The 19,813-nt window shown below is 49.1% G+C and overlaps 1 protein-coding gene across 1 annotated transcript in view; it reads left to right on the plus strand.

Annotated features, from left to right (window-relative positions):
• Positions 1 to 19,813, plus strand: part of BIN3 (bridging integrator 3) — a 59,694-nt gene that overhangs the window by 37,736 nt on the left and 2,145 nt on the right. Inside the window, exons 7-8 of the mRNA XM_034761873.1 lie at positions 16,749 to 16,890; positions 19,424 to 19,558. Coding sequence (XP_034617764.1) covers positions 16,749 to 16,890; positions 19,424 to 19,558 — 277 coding nt within the window. The remainder of the gene's footprint in view (positions 1 to 16,748; positions 16,891 to 19,423; positions 19,559 to 19,813) is intronic.

Below are 19,813 nucleotides of genomic sequence, written 5' to 3' on the forward strand. Positions count from 1 at the left end.
CAAGTGCTTTGGCCTAGCTCTGAGCCATCCCTCCCTCGGCCTTTAAACTTCCTCCCCATTTCTTTCTTACTCCCAGGTTTTTCCTTCTCCTTTTCATGCTTAGTTACTGTTTTCTCTCCTCCTGATTCCTGTCCTTCCTTTCCCTTATAACCTTCTTTTCCTCCTCATTCCCCTTTCCTTTCTCCGATGCCCATTGAGGATCAGGCTCGTTCTTGTTTATTGTAGGCCATCAGCATGCTCGACGCTGTGCAAACATAAAAACACCCCACCGGGTTCTGCTCTCAGCTATCACTGGTGTCAATCCTCGATCTCTCCACTGACCTCCGTGGGGTGACTCTGGATTTATACTGAGAGTAGAATTGGGCCCCCTCTTCCCAGATCTCTTACAATCTGGATCAGACTCAGACAGTAGCCGCATTGAGATACACATGCTATGCAGCTTGAGGATGCAGTGTCAGAGCGCTGCAGATCACTTGGAAGGTTTATCACTGAAATGCTTTTCAGGAGGGACTGTGTTTTAAGGAGGGATTTGGATAAAGAGAAGGAGGTCGTTTGCTGTAGAAGATAATGACAATACTTAGCACTTACACAGCACTTTGCATTTTCAAAGCACTGAACCAGTGTTAATCCGCACAACCTGCTTGTGAGAGGAGAAATAGGCAGAAAAGAGATGTGACTTGCCAGAGGCCACTCAGCAAGTCAGTGCAAGAGCTAGGAATAGAACCAAGGCGTCCTGTTTTCCCCGTCTCATGCTTCGTCCACTAGCCTGTACTGTCGTCAAGAAGGTATAAGGGTTGGAATGGACATGGGAAGGGGAGACAGAGAAAGAGGAGGCATTTAGGAGGGAGAAGGCAGATTGCTAGCTGGCCTTGGTGCTGATGATCATCTGAATGGTTATAACATGCTGAGAGATTGACAGAGGGAACAGACTTGGGCCCTCTCTGCTACTCGTCTGCTGTCTTGAGCGTCGAGACAACCGCTTGCTTCTTCCCGTGTGTCCTGTGAACATCTCTTTCCCCGTTGCAGTGGATCCGCTCGGCACACACAATTCCTTCCAGCCATCAAGACACCACCCAACTGATGTGCACCTGTACGCATGCAGGCCAGCACAATCTCCTCCCCTCCTATTAGCGCTGTAACTCCAGGCGTGCAGAGCCCTGGCGCTAATGGATCTCTGCCGCAGTCACCATGTCACAACCAGAGAGGAAGAGAAGTCTACAATTTTCAAGTAATAGACTTGTCAGTTAGGTTGACTTGCTAATGAATCCGGCAGTGGTGGGAATTCTGATGGTGCTTTTATCTTCCGTGGTAGTGTCTCTCAATCCCCATCCTTTAATTATGGGAAGCTGAAGGAAGGCTACAGCATAGAAATGAAGTGGCAACATTATTTATAATTCAGAGACTCTTCTAAAGTCTGGATTTTTTTTTTCTGAGGCTAAAATGTCATCCTAAAAGGAGTTTCATTGGTACGTTTTCCCCCAGTGGTGGGGAGACTATTGTTTGTATTTTCTTTTCGTTATCCCTATGTATCTACCCTCACCTGTTCTTTTTAGGAATCCCCCACAACCACATTTCCTAAGAGGTGTCAGAAAGCAATGGCAGCTTACTCTATAAGCAGGAATCTGCAGCCTTGGAAAGCAGGGGTGAGCTAGGGACTTGTCTAAAATCTCAGTTCAGTCTTCCCTCTGCTGCCTGTTTTCAGCAACGTACCCACCAAAGTGAGACCCATTTAGTTGGCTTTGTTATTTCACCAGGTATTTTTAAAAAATGGATCGTGCTAGAATCCTTGGGTTTTTTTAAGTGTTTATGGCTGTCAAAACATCTTTCCCCTGTACAGCAGCATGTGTCTGTGGAGGAATAATGGTACTGGATTTATGACTAGTACTGAACACGTCTCCAAGACGTGTCATCTGGAGCTCTTAAAGCACTTTGCAAAGTAGGTATCGTGATTCTCATAGAGATGGGAAACTGAGGCAGAGAGAGGTTATGTGACTTACTCAGGGCCACATAGTGATTCAGTAGCAAAGCTGGGAACAAAACTCAGGTCTCCTGACTCACTGTCCTGTGCCTTACCCCATTGCAATAACAGGAGCCATATCTTCCATCTGCCCTTTACATCTATTTACCACCCCGAGCATTTGGCTTGAGAGCCTGCTTCCACATACAGCTCACTCCAGTAAAGAAGGATTAAAATGAGAGACAATCTTAGTTGGGAAAAGACGGTTACTCACCGTTGTAACTGTTGTTCTTCGAGATGTGTTGCTCATATCCATTCCATTAGGTGTGTGCGCGCCGCGTGCACGATCGTCGGAAGATTTTACCCTAGCAACACCGGCGGGTCGGCTGTGGAGCCCCCTAGAGTGGCGCCTTCATGGCGCTGAATATATACCCCAGCCGACCCGGCGCCCCCTCAGTTCCTTCTTGCCGGCTACTCCGACAGTGGGGACGGGGGGCGGGTTTGGAATGGATATGAGCAACACATCTCGAAGAACAACAGTTACAACGGTGAGTAACCGTCTTTTCTTCTTCGAGTGCTTGCTCATATCCATTCCATTAGGTGACTCCCAAGCCCAACTTAGGTGGTGGGGTCGGAGTGAGACATTGCTGTGTGCAAAACCGCTGACCCGAATGCAGCATCGTCCCTGGACTGCTGCACTAGTGCATAGTGGGCTGTAAACGTATGGACTGATGACCAAACCGCCGCTCTACAAATGTCCTGTATCGGAACATGTGCCAGGAAAGCAGTCGAGGAGGCTTGGGCCCTCGTGGAGTGAGCAGTGAGGTGCGGTGCTGAGACACCTGCCCGGTCATAGCAAGTCCGGATGCAAGACGTAATCCAGGAGGATAGGCGTTGTGAGGAGACCGGTGAGCCTTTCATTCGGTCGGCCACTGCAACGAAGAGTTGCGTCGTCTTTCTAAAGTGCTTTGTGCGGTCAATATAGAAGGCCAGGGCCCTGCGTACGTCCAGGGAATGCAAACGTTGATCCTGGCGAGTGGCATGTGGTTTGGGATAAAAGACCGGGAGAAATATGTCCTGGTTGATATGAAATGGAGAAACCACCTTAGGGAGAAAGGCAGGATGTGGGCGAAGCTGCACTTTATCCTTATGGAAAACTGTATAAGGGGGCTCGGATGTAAGCGCCCTGAGTTCAGAAACTCGCCTTGCTGAGGTGATGGCTACGAGGAAGGCTGTCTTCCAGGATAGGTACAAAAGTGAGCAGGTGGCTAGTGGTTCGAATGGAGGACCTGTGAGTTTGGAGAGAACCAGATTGAGATCCCACGTCGGGACGGGATGACGCTGTTGCGGGTACGTCCGGTCTAAGCCCTTGAGGAATCTAACAACCATCGGGTTAGAGAATACCGAGGACGCGAGTTCCCCTGGGTGAAAGGCCGATATAGCGGCCAGGTGAACTCTAATTGAAGATATCGCCAACCCTTGTTGTTTTAGGGAGAGGAGATATTCCAATATGAGAGGAATGGGTGCCTGCAACGGGGACGTGGCTCGTTGTTCGCACCAACAGGAGAACCGTTTCCACTTGGCCAGGTACGTGGTCCGTGTTGAGGGTTTCCTACTGCTCAGCAGGATCTGTTGGACAGAGTGTGAGCATTGCCGCTCTGCCTGGGTGAACCATGGAGCAGCCACGCCGTGAGGTGGAGTGATTGCAGGTCGGGGTGACGCAGCCGACCGTGGTCCTGAGATATGAGATCCGGACATAATGGAAGCGGGATCGGTGTCTGAACCGAGAGTTCCAACAGTGTGGTGTACCAATGTTGTCTCGGCCACGCTGGAGCGACCAGAATTATCTGTGCCTGGTCTCTGCGCAATTTGAGCAGTACCTTGTGGACCAGAGGAAACGGAGGGAAGGCATAAAACAGGTGGTCTTTCCAGGGAAGGAGAAACGCATCCGAGAGGGAGCCCGGAGCTCGACCTTGTAGGGAGCAGAACATGTGGCACTTCCTGTTGTCTCGGGATGCAAACAGGTCTATCTGGGGAAACCCCCACTTCTGGAAGACGGAATGTATGATGTCCGGACGGATAGACCACTCGTGCGTTTGGAAGGACCTGCTGAGTCGGTCCGCTAGAGTGTTCTGGACTCCAGGGAGGAACGATGCCGTGAGATGGATCGAGTGGGCGATGCAGAAGTCCCACAGGCGAATGGCCTCTTGGCATAGAATTGACGAACGTGCTCCTCCTTGCTTGTTGATGTAAAACATGGCCGTGGTGTTGTCGATGAGAACCAACACACAGCGGCCACGTAGGAGATTGAGGAATGCCTGGCACGCCAGGCGTACCGCCATCAGTTCCCGAACATTGATGTGCAGGGCTAACTGGGATGCAGTCCACAGGCCCTGGGTATGGTGTTCGTTGAGATGGGCGCCCCAACCCAGAGATGACGCGTCTGTGACCAGGTGCAGAGAGGGTTGTGGGGCGTGAAATGGCATCCCCTCGCAGACCACTTTGTGATCTAGCCACCAGGTGAGGGAGGCCAGGATCGAGTTCGGGACCGTGACCACCAAGTTCAGGCTGTCCCGATGTGGACGGTATATTGATGACACCCAGGTTTGAAGCGGGCGAAGCCGAAGTCTGGCATGCCTGGTTACGTACGTGCAGGAAGCCATGTGACCCAGCAGGGTAAGGCACGACCTCACCGTGGTAGTTGGGAAGGCCTTGAGCCCTTGAATGAGGTTCGTGATGGTGCCAAAGCGGTTGTCTGGCAGGATGGCTTGTGCACGTCTGGAGTCTAGAACTGCGCCGATGAATTCTATTCTCTGGGTAGGTTCTAGAGTGGATTTGTCCTTGTTGAGTAGGATGCCCAACTCGTTGAATGTGTGCACTATTCTGTGGACGTGAGCTTGAACTTGCTCCTTGGTGCGACCGCGCACCAGCCAGTCGTCTAGGTACGGGAACACCTGTACCCCTTGCCGACGAAGGTACGCTGCCACGACAGCCATACATTTCGTGAACACTCTTGGGGCCGAGGATAGGCCGAAGGGAAGGACAGCAAATTGGTAGTGCACCGTGTTTACCACGAATCGCAGGAAGCGTCTGTGAGGCGGGTAAATTGCAACGTGAAAGTATGCGTCTTTCATGTCGAGGGCGGCGAACCAGTCTCCAGGATCGAGGGAAGGGATAATGGCCCCCAAAGAGACCATGCGGAACTTCAACTTTACTACGAATTTGTTGAGTCCGCGCAAGTCCAAGATGGGCCGTAGACCTCCTTTGGACTTGGGGATCAGGAAGTAACGGGAATAAAATCCCCTGCCCCTTAACTCTATCGGAACCTCCTCTATGGCCCCCATGGCCAGGAGCGTAGAAACTTCCTGTATAAGAAGTTGCTCGTGAGAAGGGTCCCTGAAGAGGGACGGGGAAGGGGGGGAGGAGGGGGGGATTGAAGAAAACTGGATAGCGTATCCCCTCTCCACCGTGCGGAGGACCCAACGGTCCGAAGTTATAAGGGACCAAGCACGGTGGAAGTGGGAGAGGCGATCCCGAAAGGAGGGAGCTGGATCCTGGGGGATGACTGGGGCGCCGTCCTCGACCGCACCTTCAAAAGTTCTGTCTAGGACCTGAAGGTGGTCTTGGTGGCCCTTGGTTCTGACCGGGTTGAGGGCCAGCCCATCTTCTCCTACCACCTCGCCCTCGCCTTCTGGCAGGGTCCTGTCTCTGGCGAGGTGGAGGGGGGTAAAAATGTTGAGGCTGGGGCCTAAATGGTCTGCGCTGGGGACCCGCAACATGCATCCCCAAGGAGCGCATGATTGTCCTGGAGTCTTTGAGGCTCTGCAATCGAGAGTCCGTCTTCTCCGAGAACAGCCCCTGTCCTTCAAAGGGCAAATCCTGTAGGGTCTGCTGTAATTCAGGGGGCAAACCCGAGACTTGGAGCCAGGAGGTCCTGCGCATAGCGATACCTGTGGCCAGGGTCCTTGCGGCCGAGTCCGCTATATCCAGGGAGGCCTGTAAGGAGGTCCGAGCCACCTTCTTACCCTCCTCGACCATGGCTCCAAACTCTTCCCTGGACTCTTGGGGAATCAACTCCTTAAACTTCCCCATAGAGTTCCAGGAGTTGAAATTGTAGCGGCTCAGTAGCGCCTGTTGATTCGCCGCTCTAAGTTGTAGCCCTCCGGCTGAGTAAACCTTACGGCCGAACAGATCAAGCCGCTTAGCCTCTTTTGATTTTGGCGCTGCAGCCTGCTGGCCGTGGCGCTCTCGTGCATTCACTGATTCCACCACTAGTGAACACGGTTGGGGGTGTGTGTACAAGTACCCATAGTCCTTAGATGGGACAAAGTATTTCCTTTCCACCCCTCTCGCTGTGGGTGGAATGGAGGCAGGAGTCTGCCATATCGTATTCGCGTTCGTTTGGATCGTGCGGATCAAGGGTAACGCCACCCTCGATGGGGCATCCGATCCAAGGATATTCACGATCGGGTCGTGCACCTCCACTATCTCCTCCGTCTGCAGGTCCATGTTACGGGCCATCCTGCGGAGGAGATCCTGGTGAGCCCGAAGATCTATCGGAGGGGGACCCGTGCATGAAGTGCCCGCCACTGCCTCATCCGGAGAGGAGGAGGAGGACGCCTCCGGCGGTAGTGGATCCAAGGGGGGGGCCCGGTCCCCCTGGTCTTGGGTCGGAGCGTCACCTGTACTTGGGTCCACGGTGTCGGGTGGTGTGGACACAGAAGCCTCTACGCCTCCAGGCGGAGGCCGAGAGATGGTGGATTCTGGGGCCCTTCTGGCCGAGTGACCCGAGCGAGAGGTCGATGGTAGTGAAGCCCCTTGCTCCTGGTGGTACGCCCACGGGGTCCAAAACGACCAGTGAGATGGTCCATGAGGGTGGTCCTCTGCCCTCTCCTGCCAATGGCCCAAGTCTCGTTCCTCGGCCTGTCCCTGAGGGGGGTATGCCGATCTCGACAGGTCCTCCGATGAGCGAGATGCCGATCTTGACGGCCATGGCGGTGCCGCGCAAGATGAAACGATCCCCGTGGTCTGCGGTGCCGCACGGTGCCGGTCCGGAGATGATCTATCTCTGTGCGGTGCCGGCGATCGGTGCCGGGACCGCGACCGGTGCCGATGACCTCGTCGGTGCCGGGAGTCGGATCTGGACCTCGACGAGGACCTAGAGTATGCCCGGTGCCGGGATCGGCCCCTCGGCGTCGAGCGTCGAGGTGCCGAGAACTACGTCTCGACGTTGACCGGTGCCGACGATCATATCGGTGCCGAGACGTAGAGCGGTGCCGCGAAGAAGATCTTGACCGCGAGTACGACCGGCGCCGAGGCGATATTCGGTGCCGGGACTGCGAGCGGCGTGGGGACCTGCTTCGGGACCTGGATCGGCGCCGAGGTTCCAGCCCTTGTGATGGAGGGCGCATCAAGGCAGGTTTCCCTCTTGACTGTACCGGGCGAGTCAGCGGTGCAGTCGGTGCCGGTGGTTGAGGCGGTGCCGGCTCCGTGAGAGCTATCAAGTCTCTCGCCGCCTCGAAGGTCTCCGGAGTCGACGGGAGACACTGTATCACCGCCGGCCTCGGTGGAGACGCTATTTGTACCGGACTCGATGGCCTCGGCGCCGGAGTCGACAGTGCTGGAGGCGCCTGTTTCCGTTGCTCCACCGGCGGACGCGGCTCTACCCCCGGCACTGGGGGAGCCGGCGCCTTCGGCACGGACGTCCCCGTCTTATGGGCTTTTTTATGCCCTGGGGATAATGACCGGCGCCGCGGCACTTGCTGTGTTTGCGGTGCCGACGAGGTCCGGTGCCGGGGAGGCTTGTCTGACGCCACTCGCGTGGTCGTCATAGCCGGTGCCGCCGGGGCACTGCGCACCGAAGTGCTAGGCGTCGGAGTCTGGCCCGTGGAAGGAGTGTCCGGGCTAAGTGCCGCCTCCATTAGGAGTTGCCTGAGCCGAAAGTCCCGCTCCTTTTTGGTTCTTGGTTTGAAGGCCTTACAGATCTTGCATTTGTCTGTTTGGTGGGACTCTCCCAGGCACTTCAAACAGGAGTCGTGCGGGTCGCTCGTTGGCATAGGCTTAGCGCAGGAGGCGCACTGCTTGAAGCCGGGAGCGTTGGGCATGAGCCCGGGCCCGCGGCCGGGGAAGAAAGGGGGAGACGACCCCCTTAACCCCTTAAACTATAATAACAACTATAACAAGTTTAAACTATTGAACTATAAACACTATAACTACAACTATAACTATAACTCTGAATGACTAAATACGCTAGGGAGAGTGGAGATCAGCTATGCCGCGCTCCACAGTTCCAATGACCGTCAGGGGCGGTAAGAAGGAACTGAGGGGGCGCCGGGTCGGCTGGGGTATATATTCAGCGCCATGAAGGCGCCACTCTAGGGGGCTCCACAGCCGACCCGCCGGTGTTGCTAGGGTAAAATCTTCCGACGATCGTGCACGCGGCGCGCACACACCTAATGGAATGGATATGAGCAAGCACTCGAAGAAGAAGGAAAATACCTAGCACGTACCATACCTTTCAGTGTAAGTCTAGAAGTCCTGTCGTAATGAGAGAATTTCCATAGGAATGTTCCATCAGGAGCCAGCAGGATCTGATGGCAGGAGAACTGTTTCCTCAACCCAATCCAGCCCCAGCCCAGTGAAGGTGTATGTTGCCTTTTTTACCTGATTACCTCTGCAATATAAAATTAAACCATGTGCCTCACTGCGTACCTGTTAGAATGCACAGAGCAGTAAGGGCTGTTCCTGCGAGGTGCTGAGCAATCAGAACTTGCTCATGTCTGTGGGTGCTCAGAACTTCTCAGGATCTGACCTGAAATGAGAGAACTCCTAGACAATGCTGCCGCATCCCGGGATATCCTCGGATGCTACGGCAAACTTCCAAAAACTATCATTCCTGTTAATAGTTTACTGATGATTATTACTGCACTATGGAAAAATTCAGCCATCGTGTAAGTGGGTGCAGATCTCATTGATCTCAGTTTGGTTGATAGCCTTTCATAAAACAGCTCTCAGGGTCTGATTTAAGCCCATAACACCTGCCCCGGGAAACTGAAAGTTAATGCTGAAATGTCAGGAGTGAGTAAGATATTTTAAACCCCAGGGGTGTGGAGCATCAACCATGGCATCCCAGCTTTAACCCTGGACATCCTTGATTTTGAGGGCTCATCCCTTTCCATGTTGTTTGAATATAGATTTCTGTTCTTTTGATTCGGGAGTTTGAATCTGCAGTTTGTCATGATTGTCTGGAGCTGGCATAATGCACTGTGATGATGGCAGCTTGCGGAGTCCAATAACCCCCGCACCCCAAAATACAGTATATAATCCATGCACTAAAAGTCCTTATGAGACAGTAGTTGCCGTGCCGACACAGTAACTGCCTCTTCAGTCTCTGTGCTGAAGCTACTTTATTAAAGCATTCTGAAGCATGATGCCCCTCCAACAAAATCTCACTTTGTTAAATCCAAGATGGGTTGAATACTAGGAGCACAAAAAGTCAAGCCACCTTGTTTTAAAAACAAATCTACCTTCATTGTCGCAGGTCCTCGTCTGAGATCTTGCATGCCACATTTCAGAGCCAAATGAGTATTTTCTGCTTTAGTGGGTTCATGTGATGTGAATGGTTACATGCTAATTAGTTGATGTCCTGTGCGGTGCTTTCAAGGCGTAAAGTGCTATCCTAGAACTAAGCACAATGCGTCGTGGTGGAGAGAGCCCTTGTTAAGCATACATCTTTGAGCATTATCCAAAAAACATGTTGAGGAGCCTATTGAAAGGGTAATATGTAATGCTGACATAACTCTGTACATTTGCAAAGGACATTTCTGACATGAATCCTCCAAACTCCACCCAGGGAGGTGGATAGGAGTCATGCCAACGTTACAGGTGAGGAAACTAAGGCACAGATATTATTATAGGTGGTAGCAATATTTATATTGTGGTAGCAGTCAAAGGCTCCCGATGGGACTGAGGCCCCGTTGTGCCTACAATCTAAAGACCCCAATATTATGACTATGGTGTAGAATTGGCTCAGCTGTGTTAGTTGCATGGATTATAGTTGAGGGTGGAGAAGGAAAGAAAGAGAGGAGGAGCAACAGTCACAACTTGTCACCTGCCTAGCCATGACCAACCGGCTGGGTTTTGTAGGCATCGTGGCAGAGAGGAGTCTTAAGGAAGGATTTGAAGGATAAGTGAATTGCCCGAGGCCACAGAGAGAGTCAGTGTCAGTGGTAGGCTTAGCACTCGAGAGTGTCTGGACTCCAGCCCTCATGCTCACGCCATTAGACTATGTTGTTTTTCTAGAGAAATGCTGCAAATTGATGGCTGTGCTCTGTAAAGTCCTTCGTCACTGACAAGGGACTGTGATTCCATCTCCTGGACATACGTTCCAAGTTCATCATGTATCCTATTCGTAGAGTGCACATATGTTGGGTGTACATAAGCAGTGATACCACAGATGAGTGGTTGTGTCAATGTTGTTTTCCTCTTTATGACAATGACTGCCTTAAAAATGGTCAGGGTATTTAAAAAAAGCCACAAGTGTGTGCATTTGAACATAGCCCTGAGGCCAAATGCTAGACTGACAGCCCTGGAGACTGAAGGCTTCTGTCTAGCCACATACCAAGTACAGCAAAAGGCAGCTGGAGTGTGAGCTTTCCCCACGGCAGTGCTTCAGTGTGAACATGGGAAGAGGGGAATTCCATCCCCTGGCCCATTCAGTCCTGGAATTTCTGCTGAGACTACCAAGCAGGAAGCAATCAGTGGCAATGTCGGCTTTGCACTGTAGACCCTGTCTGCTGGCAACATGACTGAGACCCACCAAACTAATAGCACAAAGCCCCCAGCCATGAGAAGGTCACAACTTTCAATAACATCTGGCCTGGTTGGGAGTTGAACTTGTTACTTAGAGCTAAAAGGCTCCATGTTCCGTTACCACCCTTCTGAGCCATCCTGCCGTTGCCTTCTTCAGGATCCTTAAATAAGTTAAATCGTAATATCCCAATAAAAACAGGGGCCACTGTACTGATTGTTTTACTCATTTTCATCTCGAATTCATTTTAAATAGCATCCGTTTAATTTGCAGAATTTGCAGTGTGGTGCACCAAAAAGCCACCGAATTCATGGCCATCCTGCCACAGAGTACACGGGGCCTTTAATATGGGAAGGGCATGACAGTTTATACATTCCCTTGACCTGTCTGGTTTTCTCTGTGCAGATCTCTTGTGTTCATTCAGATTCCTACTTATCCAGCCCTTTTAATACATGGGTTTCTTTACTTATCTACATAGCAGCTAAATATTGAAATATTTCCCCCATGCCCATGAAACGAGGGGCCTCTGTAGCCAGTCCCAGTTGGAGTCACTCTGTTAGCTGATACATTTAAATATAATGGCAAACCCTGCATGAAACTGACTATAAAAAGCAATCTCGGAGTAGCAGCATCTGATCTGCATGTGACCAGCTGGATGGAAGAATGACCTTGTGCTTGCTGATGACTTTTTCAGGTTGCACAGGGCGATATGAGGTTATTAATGCCCTAACCCCATCTCCATAATGAGATGAAGGGATGGTGGATGCAAAGAATCAGCCATACAAGGCACAGTTGCTTTTGGTGTTTGCAGGACAGGATAACGTAAGGCCCGGGGCTCTGTCCTTATGGGTGGTCTCTGTAGGCTGTTGTTCTGATTAGAGGTTGTCTTGATGGTACAGCACGTTGGGGGAGACATTGTGGGCGCTTGTGAGCACTGGACCAGCAGCTTTGCCGTGACTGTGGTTTGTGATAGTCTGTGTCACCCCGTGGACTCTTGGGCAGAGTGGGAAAAGTAATCAGGTGGGCACATAGTTAGGCATGAAAGATGCAGTGCCTCCCCTGCACTAACCCACTGTGCATCTATGTCTATTTTTGTGTTCTACCTAGCGATCGGGATCATGGTAACACCAGCTGGTATTTCGCCATCTGAGCCAGGAATATTAAACACTAATGGTCCTTGTATCCCGTTCCCCAACTCTTCTGGGCTTTGTCTTTTTAGACTGTAAGTGCTTCAGAGCAAGCCCTTTGTCTCCCTACGTGTTTGCTCAGCACGTAGCACATATTGAGTGCAGCCCCAGTATAAATAAATAATATTAAACATGCACAGAGCTAAGTGGTCAGTGCTGCAAAGCAAGCCTGGCTTCTGTTTCCAAGGCTAAATCCTTCGACGTAGTACATGTATCTAAATATATCAAATGCAATTAAATTAATAAATTGGGATTTTTCTTTTTGCTCATTTACCCCTTGCTGATCATAGGTATTTCAGTACAGGTGGGTATAAAATCCGCTCACCTGTACTAGCCTGTAAGAAAGACATAACAGAAGGACAAATGTTGCAGTACTATTGAAACTGTTTTCATGAAGGATTTGTTGGTTTTAGCCTGTAAAACTGACCATATAGTTTATGAACAGCAAGTTATCCAGTGCACTGTGGAGGTACAGTGGCCAGTTTCATAGGAGCATGTTCTCTGATAGTCAGCCATTTGTGTGCATGATTGAAGTCCACTGAAAGTTAGGAGGGAGGGTGGTTTCATTTTTACCACAACGCTTCATTTCAGTTCTGTAAACTAGCTTAATATGGTCAACTGTGGGTCTTTCCTCCATCTCCTAGTTGGCTGCCTCTTCTGTCACTTTCAGCAATATTCTCTGTTGGTTTCTTACTTAAATGTTCATTAAGACATTTCTTAATTCACAAAACATTGGTGTTAATACGAATATTCCTGTAGCCTGCATAATTGTTGGCTCCTGGCTCCATTGCTGTGGGCAATATGGATTTCGATAGCATGGTGCTACTACTCCTTCAGTCTGGGGCACAGAGCTCCCATACTGGATGTGCTGCTGGTGGGACTTACAATGACTAAGGCTATGGTTTAACAGCACATCCGGACAGTCTGTGACAATAGGAGAGGGACGGGGGCGGGGTGAGGAGACTTCAACTTTCTACCCAGGTTGTAGTTAGGATTTGCATAGTGCTTTTCACCTTCAGATTGCTTTACAAAACACAGGAGCTTTTGGGGGCCCATCAGCAGTTTTCAATGCTTCAAAATTTGAACCTGTTGGGTATTTTTGTGTGTGTGTCTACATTATAAAAAAAACTGTTCTTGTGCTATTGTTTCAGAGCGATTTCATCAAGTTTAGCCTAAAATCGGAGATCTGAATCATTACCCTTATCTTATAGATGGGGAAAGCTGAGACAGGGCAGTTGGGACTTGTCAAAGGGAATGAGTGTTAGAACCAGGATTACAGCAGTGACTCCCAGACTAATAAACCTCACTGCCTCTCTCCAATGGTGAAAGCAGCCAAGGGGACAGATGAAAAGCAAGGGATGTCTCCGAGTGTAGGAGGAGATCTCCTTAACTCTGTTGACAGCTGACCCAAAGGCAGCTGATATAAAATTAAATGTGGGTTGGCACTGAGGAGCAGAAGTAAGGGAGATTTTTGGGCACAGGCGTAGTTTGGGGAGGGACAGGGGGATGTTGCCCCCCCCCCCCCAAAAAAAAAAAAAAAAACCTGCAAGCCTTGGGCAGCCACAAAATTTCTCTTCCCTCCCCCTGCCCCTCCTGTGCGCAGCCACATTGGCCTGACTGGAGCTGCCCCCCCAAATATAGAAGTCAAATTACACCTATGGTTTTGGGTAGAGTCAGGGCTATAAAGGGAAGGAGGTGAGGAAGGAGAAAGGTGACAGTGATCAGAAGATGAAGCAACTCAGTAAGGCATAGGCACAGCCTGGCATTGCCAATAATTCATTTTATTTCCCCTTACTTTGCCTAGGTGAGGTAGCAGAAGTGAGCCTTCAGGAGGGATTTAAATCGTGCAAGTGACATGGCTTGGCCAACAGACTCAGGGAGGGGGTGCCAAATATAAGGGGCGGCATGGAAGAAGGTGAGGAATCAGCTGTGGGAGGAGGATCCCGAGATTGGCATCACTGGTAAAATCAGGGAGGTTGGGAGGGAATATGAAAGGAGATAAAGTTCAAGTCGTAGGCAGGGGCTGTCTGAGCTAAAACCTTAAGGGCAAGATCTGTGAATTTGCTCTTCAGTACAATGTTGATCCAGCCAAGTGCCTCATACAGAGGATGTGTCATGGTGAAGCCATGGGCTAGAGATGGTTGTGGCAGTAGCATTTTAGATGGACTATAGAGGAGTCAGGTTCACAAAATGCTTAGAATTCAATCTATTATATGTGAGACGTAAACCCGGTACTAAATTTCCGCAGAACAAATGTGGTAATGATAAGAGAGATGGTGCACAGTGTTAGCTGGAACTCAGTGTTAAAGAGACACTGATAAGGGAAATTCAGAGTTAAAAATTCCCTTGCCTTATATTAATACTGTAGATTATTAATCCTGAAAAATGTTCACAGTCTCATTTACTTCCTGTCACTGCTATTTCCTAATGTTTTGCACCTCACTTGGTCAGGACAGTGAAACTAGACCCGATTAATTTCACAGCAAGTCACCGTCCCTTTTTAATTCTCAGACACTAGCACAAGTTTGTTGTCATTGGGTTCACAACTAGGCAGGACAATATTTAAAGAGCCACCATCCACTTAAAACTTTCACCCTCTGTCTGAACGTTGTTGTTTGAAGCTGGTGTTTTTGCAAATAATACCTTGGGTGATTAGAAATTAATAAGATGAGTGGGGGAACAGTATTTTTCTCTCCTCTGTCAGTTTGTGTGCTTTATGTGTTTAACAGCACTTTGTGTAGGGTCAATTTCTTTATTCCCCCCTTGTGTAGACAGCCAGCTTCCCACGTTGTTGTGTGGCTCTGTAACACAGCAGTAGCAGGAGAGAAAAAACATTTAAAAAAATAGGAAAATATGACTGTAAAATCACCAGGCTCCAAAGGAGGGCTGGGAGACAAATGTGGGGCCTCTTAACTACTTCTAACAAGGTGTGTGAAATTGACTAGATTTTAAGTAGTTGATGTATGTTTAAATTTAAAAAAACAAACAAAAAAACACTTTGACATGGGAACATAAGACTGGAAAGGGCCTTCTTGGATCCACTCCCTTGTTATTGCAGGCCACTGCCTAATTTATATTAACAAAATAATGATCGTAATACTAACTTTCCCTTTTAGTAGCACCGTCCATCAGCTGGGACTCCAGGCATTTTACAAACATTAGTTAGTTCAGTCTCACAATGCCCATGGAAGTTTATAATAAACACATTTCTATTTGGACTAGGTTTTGTTTCACTCCTTGTTTTGATTAACAGATTCTAAATTCTGGATCTAAACTAAGTTGACCGTGTCCCTCTCGGAAAGGGAAAGCAGGGCAGTCCCTTTGTAATTAAAGAGTAAGATTAGCCCAGTAAAAGGAGTGGTGTGTCTTTAAATCCACACAGTGCAGGGTTCATGTTAGCAAAAGGACTCAATGGACAGAGAGATGAGGGGGTGTTGGAAGCGTGGATTGCATCACACTCACTCTAGTGGGAAATGCCACAAAAGCTGCCGGGAATATCTTTTTCATAACCAATGTTTTGGTGAGTATTGAGCACCTAGACAAACCTCCATTGTTTTTCCATGCTCTGTGCAGGAAGTAGGATAGGTGTGAGCAAATTATTGTTCACATTAGGAAGTAGCGAAATGGAGCTCTTCCACATGCACAAAAGAGGGGATCAGGGTTTCTTTTTGTTTCATCAATTATTGGAGATTCTCAGCACCTCACAGGATTGTGGCCTCAGTGCTAGCCAGCACAAGTCGGGGGAGAGAAAATTTCTGAATTCCCTGTGGTTTCTTTCCTGTTCCTCTTTTTGTCTTGGCAACCCTCCTCCTCGGTCATGAACTAGTGCTTGTGTCTCAGGAAGACTGGCTAATGATCCCATGTCCTGGTTTAAGAGCAACATGTGGCTCATATAATCTTTCAAAGCAGTAAAGAAACTGCAAGGCAGTCCCAGGGCCACTGGGATCCCTGAGGACTTGCTCCCTTATGGCCCCAGGCCTTTGTTCATGCTTTTCTCTTCCCTCAGGGAAATGCTGAGGGCTGTCTCTGTCTCCCTTCTTGGGCTGTGTTAATAGCAGTCACTTGGCTAAGGAGAGCCCAGTTTCCAGTCGACGAGAGAGGAGAGAAGGGACAAGCTATGTGTTGCTGGGCCAGCAGCTCTTATCTTTCTCCTTCCCCTGTATCTTTCATAGCGTCACATACTGGCATTTTTCCCTGTCTAATTTTAAATATCCTGAGCTCTGGAGCTTCCACCCCATTCCTTGGGAGGCTATGCCAGATCTTGTAGCTTTCACTGTTAAGAAATGTTTACTGATGTTCAGCCTACATTTCCAGTTGTCCAATACCGTTCCCTTCCTTCTAGTCAGACCCCCCTTGCAACTCCCCATAGAATTCCTCTCCCTACTTAATGTTGGCATCCTACAGATGTCTGCAAGCCGTTAACTTGAAATACATTTTAGACACTAAAGCCATAGGACCCACGATGCATCTGCTGGAAGCTCCAAGAGGATCAATATGGTCTGTAGTGTAACCTCGTGTCTTGTGTGGAAAGACTCGTGCAGATTATGGACCTGATCTGATTCCTATTAAAGTAATTGGGGGTTGGATCGGGCCATAAGGGCACTCACCCTGCCTCTGCCCTACCAGTAATCTAAGGACAGGTGCTAACGCCCACTCCTAGTGTCATAGAGAATTCTGCCTGAGTACCTTGAATTAACAGGCTTTTAGCTGGGAGTTTGGCCAAGCAGGTATGTCTCTAAGATGAGTCCAGCCAGGCCACAGCATCCACGGGGTTTTATTCTTTGAACCCCTGCAGATTCAGCAGTGTGTTCCCCAGCCTGAACATGGCAGTGAAGAGACGTGAGCAGACTCTGCAAGACTACAAGCGGCTGCAGTCCAAGGTGGAAAAATACGAAGAGAAGGAGAAGACCGGCCCCATCCTTGCCAAGCTACACCAGGTACAGAACTGGGAGACGGGTGCTTACTGCTGGGGTTGAAAAGCTCTGGCGAGAATGTTAGGGCACCCCCTGTGTGCAGGGTGACACACTACAATTTCCCTTATGTATGTTTCATCCTGACATGCCAAATATTGTTGAAAGGTGTAAGCGCCAGTTATTTAGCACAGTAACTGGGAATAGTGTGATGAAATTAAGACAGAGAAAATCTAGGCATCGAAGATCTATTAAGCTATGGAATAGACTCACAAGGGAAATGATCGGAACACCATTGCTTGGGACATTTAAAACGAGACAGGGGAAATCCCTTGTAAATGTACACTTGGGTAAAACCCTGCCTCAGCAGGGAAATGGACTGAATAATCTTTTGTCTTTCCTAAGTTCTGTATCTAAATTCCCTAAAGTATAGGCTAATTTATTCAGGGTTTCGGGGCAATGTGCCATTATTTTTTTAATATTAAATTGACATGCGCAGTGCTTGGTAAATTAAGAGCACTCAGTCTGAGACCAAACAGAACATTCTTTCCAAACTAAAGCCCACAAGAACTGGAGATAACTGTAAGAGCATATTAGGAGACAGCATTCCCCTGAACTTCAGAATTTGACTAAACAGCTATAAAAAAAAATCATAAAATTCTACACATTTGCCACCTGATACAAAGCTTAGTCTCACAAAATTGCAATAACTGGTTAACATGAAACCTCACCAAATTCTAACGTCTTTCTGAAATTCGAGCAAAGTTGTTGGGTTTTGTTTTTACTAAATCTTCACCGGCATTCCCAGCAAAATCTGTCATTTCTACAAAACATTCGCTTGACACCGCTAAGGAATAGTCGCCTTCATCAGAGTGAAAGAACACACCGGTTTGCTCACTTTCCCCACCAAATGAAGTATTGTGTTAAAGAACAGCCCTATCAGCATTAACAAAAGAGAATTCAGACTTCATAGTAAGCAGCTTACGCTACTCAGCCTCAGTGACTAAAGCTATGGCTGGAAAAATGGGAGTTCTTTTGTCCTGGTGATTAAGTCGGTTTTATTTTTTTCCTAATGAACTTCTGGTACGATCTAATTTTTTTCCCCATGAAAATCTGAAATAAATAATCAAAAGTTTGAGCTTGGACACCTGAGATAGCCAGAGCTGCTGTTGGAGAGGACCTAAAGCCAGGCTATTCAAGAGAGATCCAGATATTTGGTAGGGAGTTAGCCTAGTCTCATAAGGTATGTCCATCTGGCCTAAAATATACATTGGGCCTTTTAGAGCTGTTTACCCAAGCCCTCAATTTTTGGATGCAGGAAGCTTCCTGAATTAACCCTCCTTTCCCATGAGTTGGAACATTCTCAGCCTCAGTTTGAGTAGCTGGATTGGTGTCAGACAATGCATTTGCCCCTTTCGAGCCTGGTGTCATTTTAAGATCTTACTAGCCGGAAGTTATGCCTGCTCCATATCTCTAGCGTGCTTTCCCAACAAAGGCCCGGAACCTGTCTTAACACCAATCTGTCCATAGGATTAGACACCGCCAGAGCAGGACCAGCATGTGGAATCTCACTGCTAGCCCACACCCCCTCCCTTTGGAATTGCACCAGGATTAAGTGGCAGACTTGAACTTGTCTAATGTTTCAGCACCCACCCCCTCCTGCCCTTTTCCACACCTTCTGAGAGACATTTCCCTTTCTCCCCACGCTTCTGTTTAAAGATCGCCAGTAGGACTCTCCAAACTGAAGGTCACAGGCAAAGTGCAAAGACAGAAGAGACTCCCCTGGGGTAGACCCAGCAAATTCTCCGAGGGCATAAGGTTAGGGGAGCAAACCCCGAGGGCAGACAGAAAACCATCAGAGTCTCGGCATCAGCCCAGCGGCACTAGCAGGTCCGAGAGCCAAGCCTTAGCTCGGCGTCTCCCCTACTCACCTTTACTTCCAGCAGCATAGCAAAGTTGCTTTGCTGGCCAAGTCACACCCCATGTCTGAATATGGAGTCATAGCACCAGCATAGGCCCCTAGTATGGCGTGGGCTGTAGGGTCCTTCAGAACTTTTCAGAGTTATCCCAGCGAGAGAGAAATCTGCCAATGTCCTAGTGAGACACCACAGGGCTGCAGCCAACAGATAAACTATGGTGCTTGCTAACATTGTCCTAGAGCTGCTAGTTAGAGGATCTTGTGTCACATTCCAGGTTTGCTCTGTAGAGCTCTATTTGGTTTCAGACCACAGGCTTTTTTGAGGGCCCCCGTGTATAGCCTTCATTTCTCTTTGAGAGGCAGGAGAAGGAACAATTTTATTATGCCTCCCAGCAGGTCATCTGTACTTTGATGCATATTTATAGTACCACATAGCGGAGACTGGCTAAGGAAAGCTCTTAATGTTTGGTGCCCACTCACTGAGTCGAGTTGTGCATGTGGCATTATCAAAATCGCTAGATGTTCTTGGGCCCTAGTGTGAAAAACCACTGTCCTAAGCCAGCTTCCTGGAAGTTCATACATCGGTTTGTTTTGGAAAGGGGGATTTTTAAGGCAGCTGAGCAACCCCCTCTCATTCCCCAGGCCCGTGAGGAGCTGAGGCCGGTAAAGGAGGACTTTGAAGCCAAAAACAAGCAGCTTCTGGAGGAGATGCCCAAGTTCTACAGCAGCCGCATCGACTACTTCGAGCCCAGCTTTGAATCATTGATCCGTGCTCAGGTGAGACCTCTCCCTGCCCTCATGTCAAATCCCTTAAAATGCTGGGATGTATGAATGAGGGGAAAGGAAGTCACAGATGAACAACATCAATCCGATCGAGTTGGCTTCCTTTGCGCCCCTTCTGTATCATAAAGTGTTGCCCGGATCTGGTGCTTTGCTTCAGCAGAGACAGAGCTTTGTTCATCTCTCCTTACTCCTGGTACCTGTGCCTTCCCTTTCCCGCCCCCACCTCAAGAACATGTGATCCTGGCGTGA

The sequence above is a fragment of the Trachemys scripta genome, chromosome 2 (assembly GCF_013100865.1).
Source record: "Trachemys scripta elegans isolate TJP31775 chromosome 2, CAS_Tse_1.0, whole genome shotgun sequence".
In the NCBI taxonomy this organism is placed as follows: domain Eukaryota; kingdom Metazoa; phylum Chordata; order Testudines; family Emydidae; genus Trachemys; species Trachemys scripta.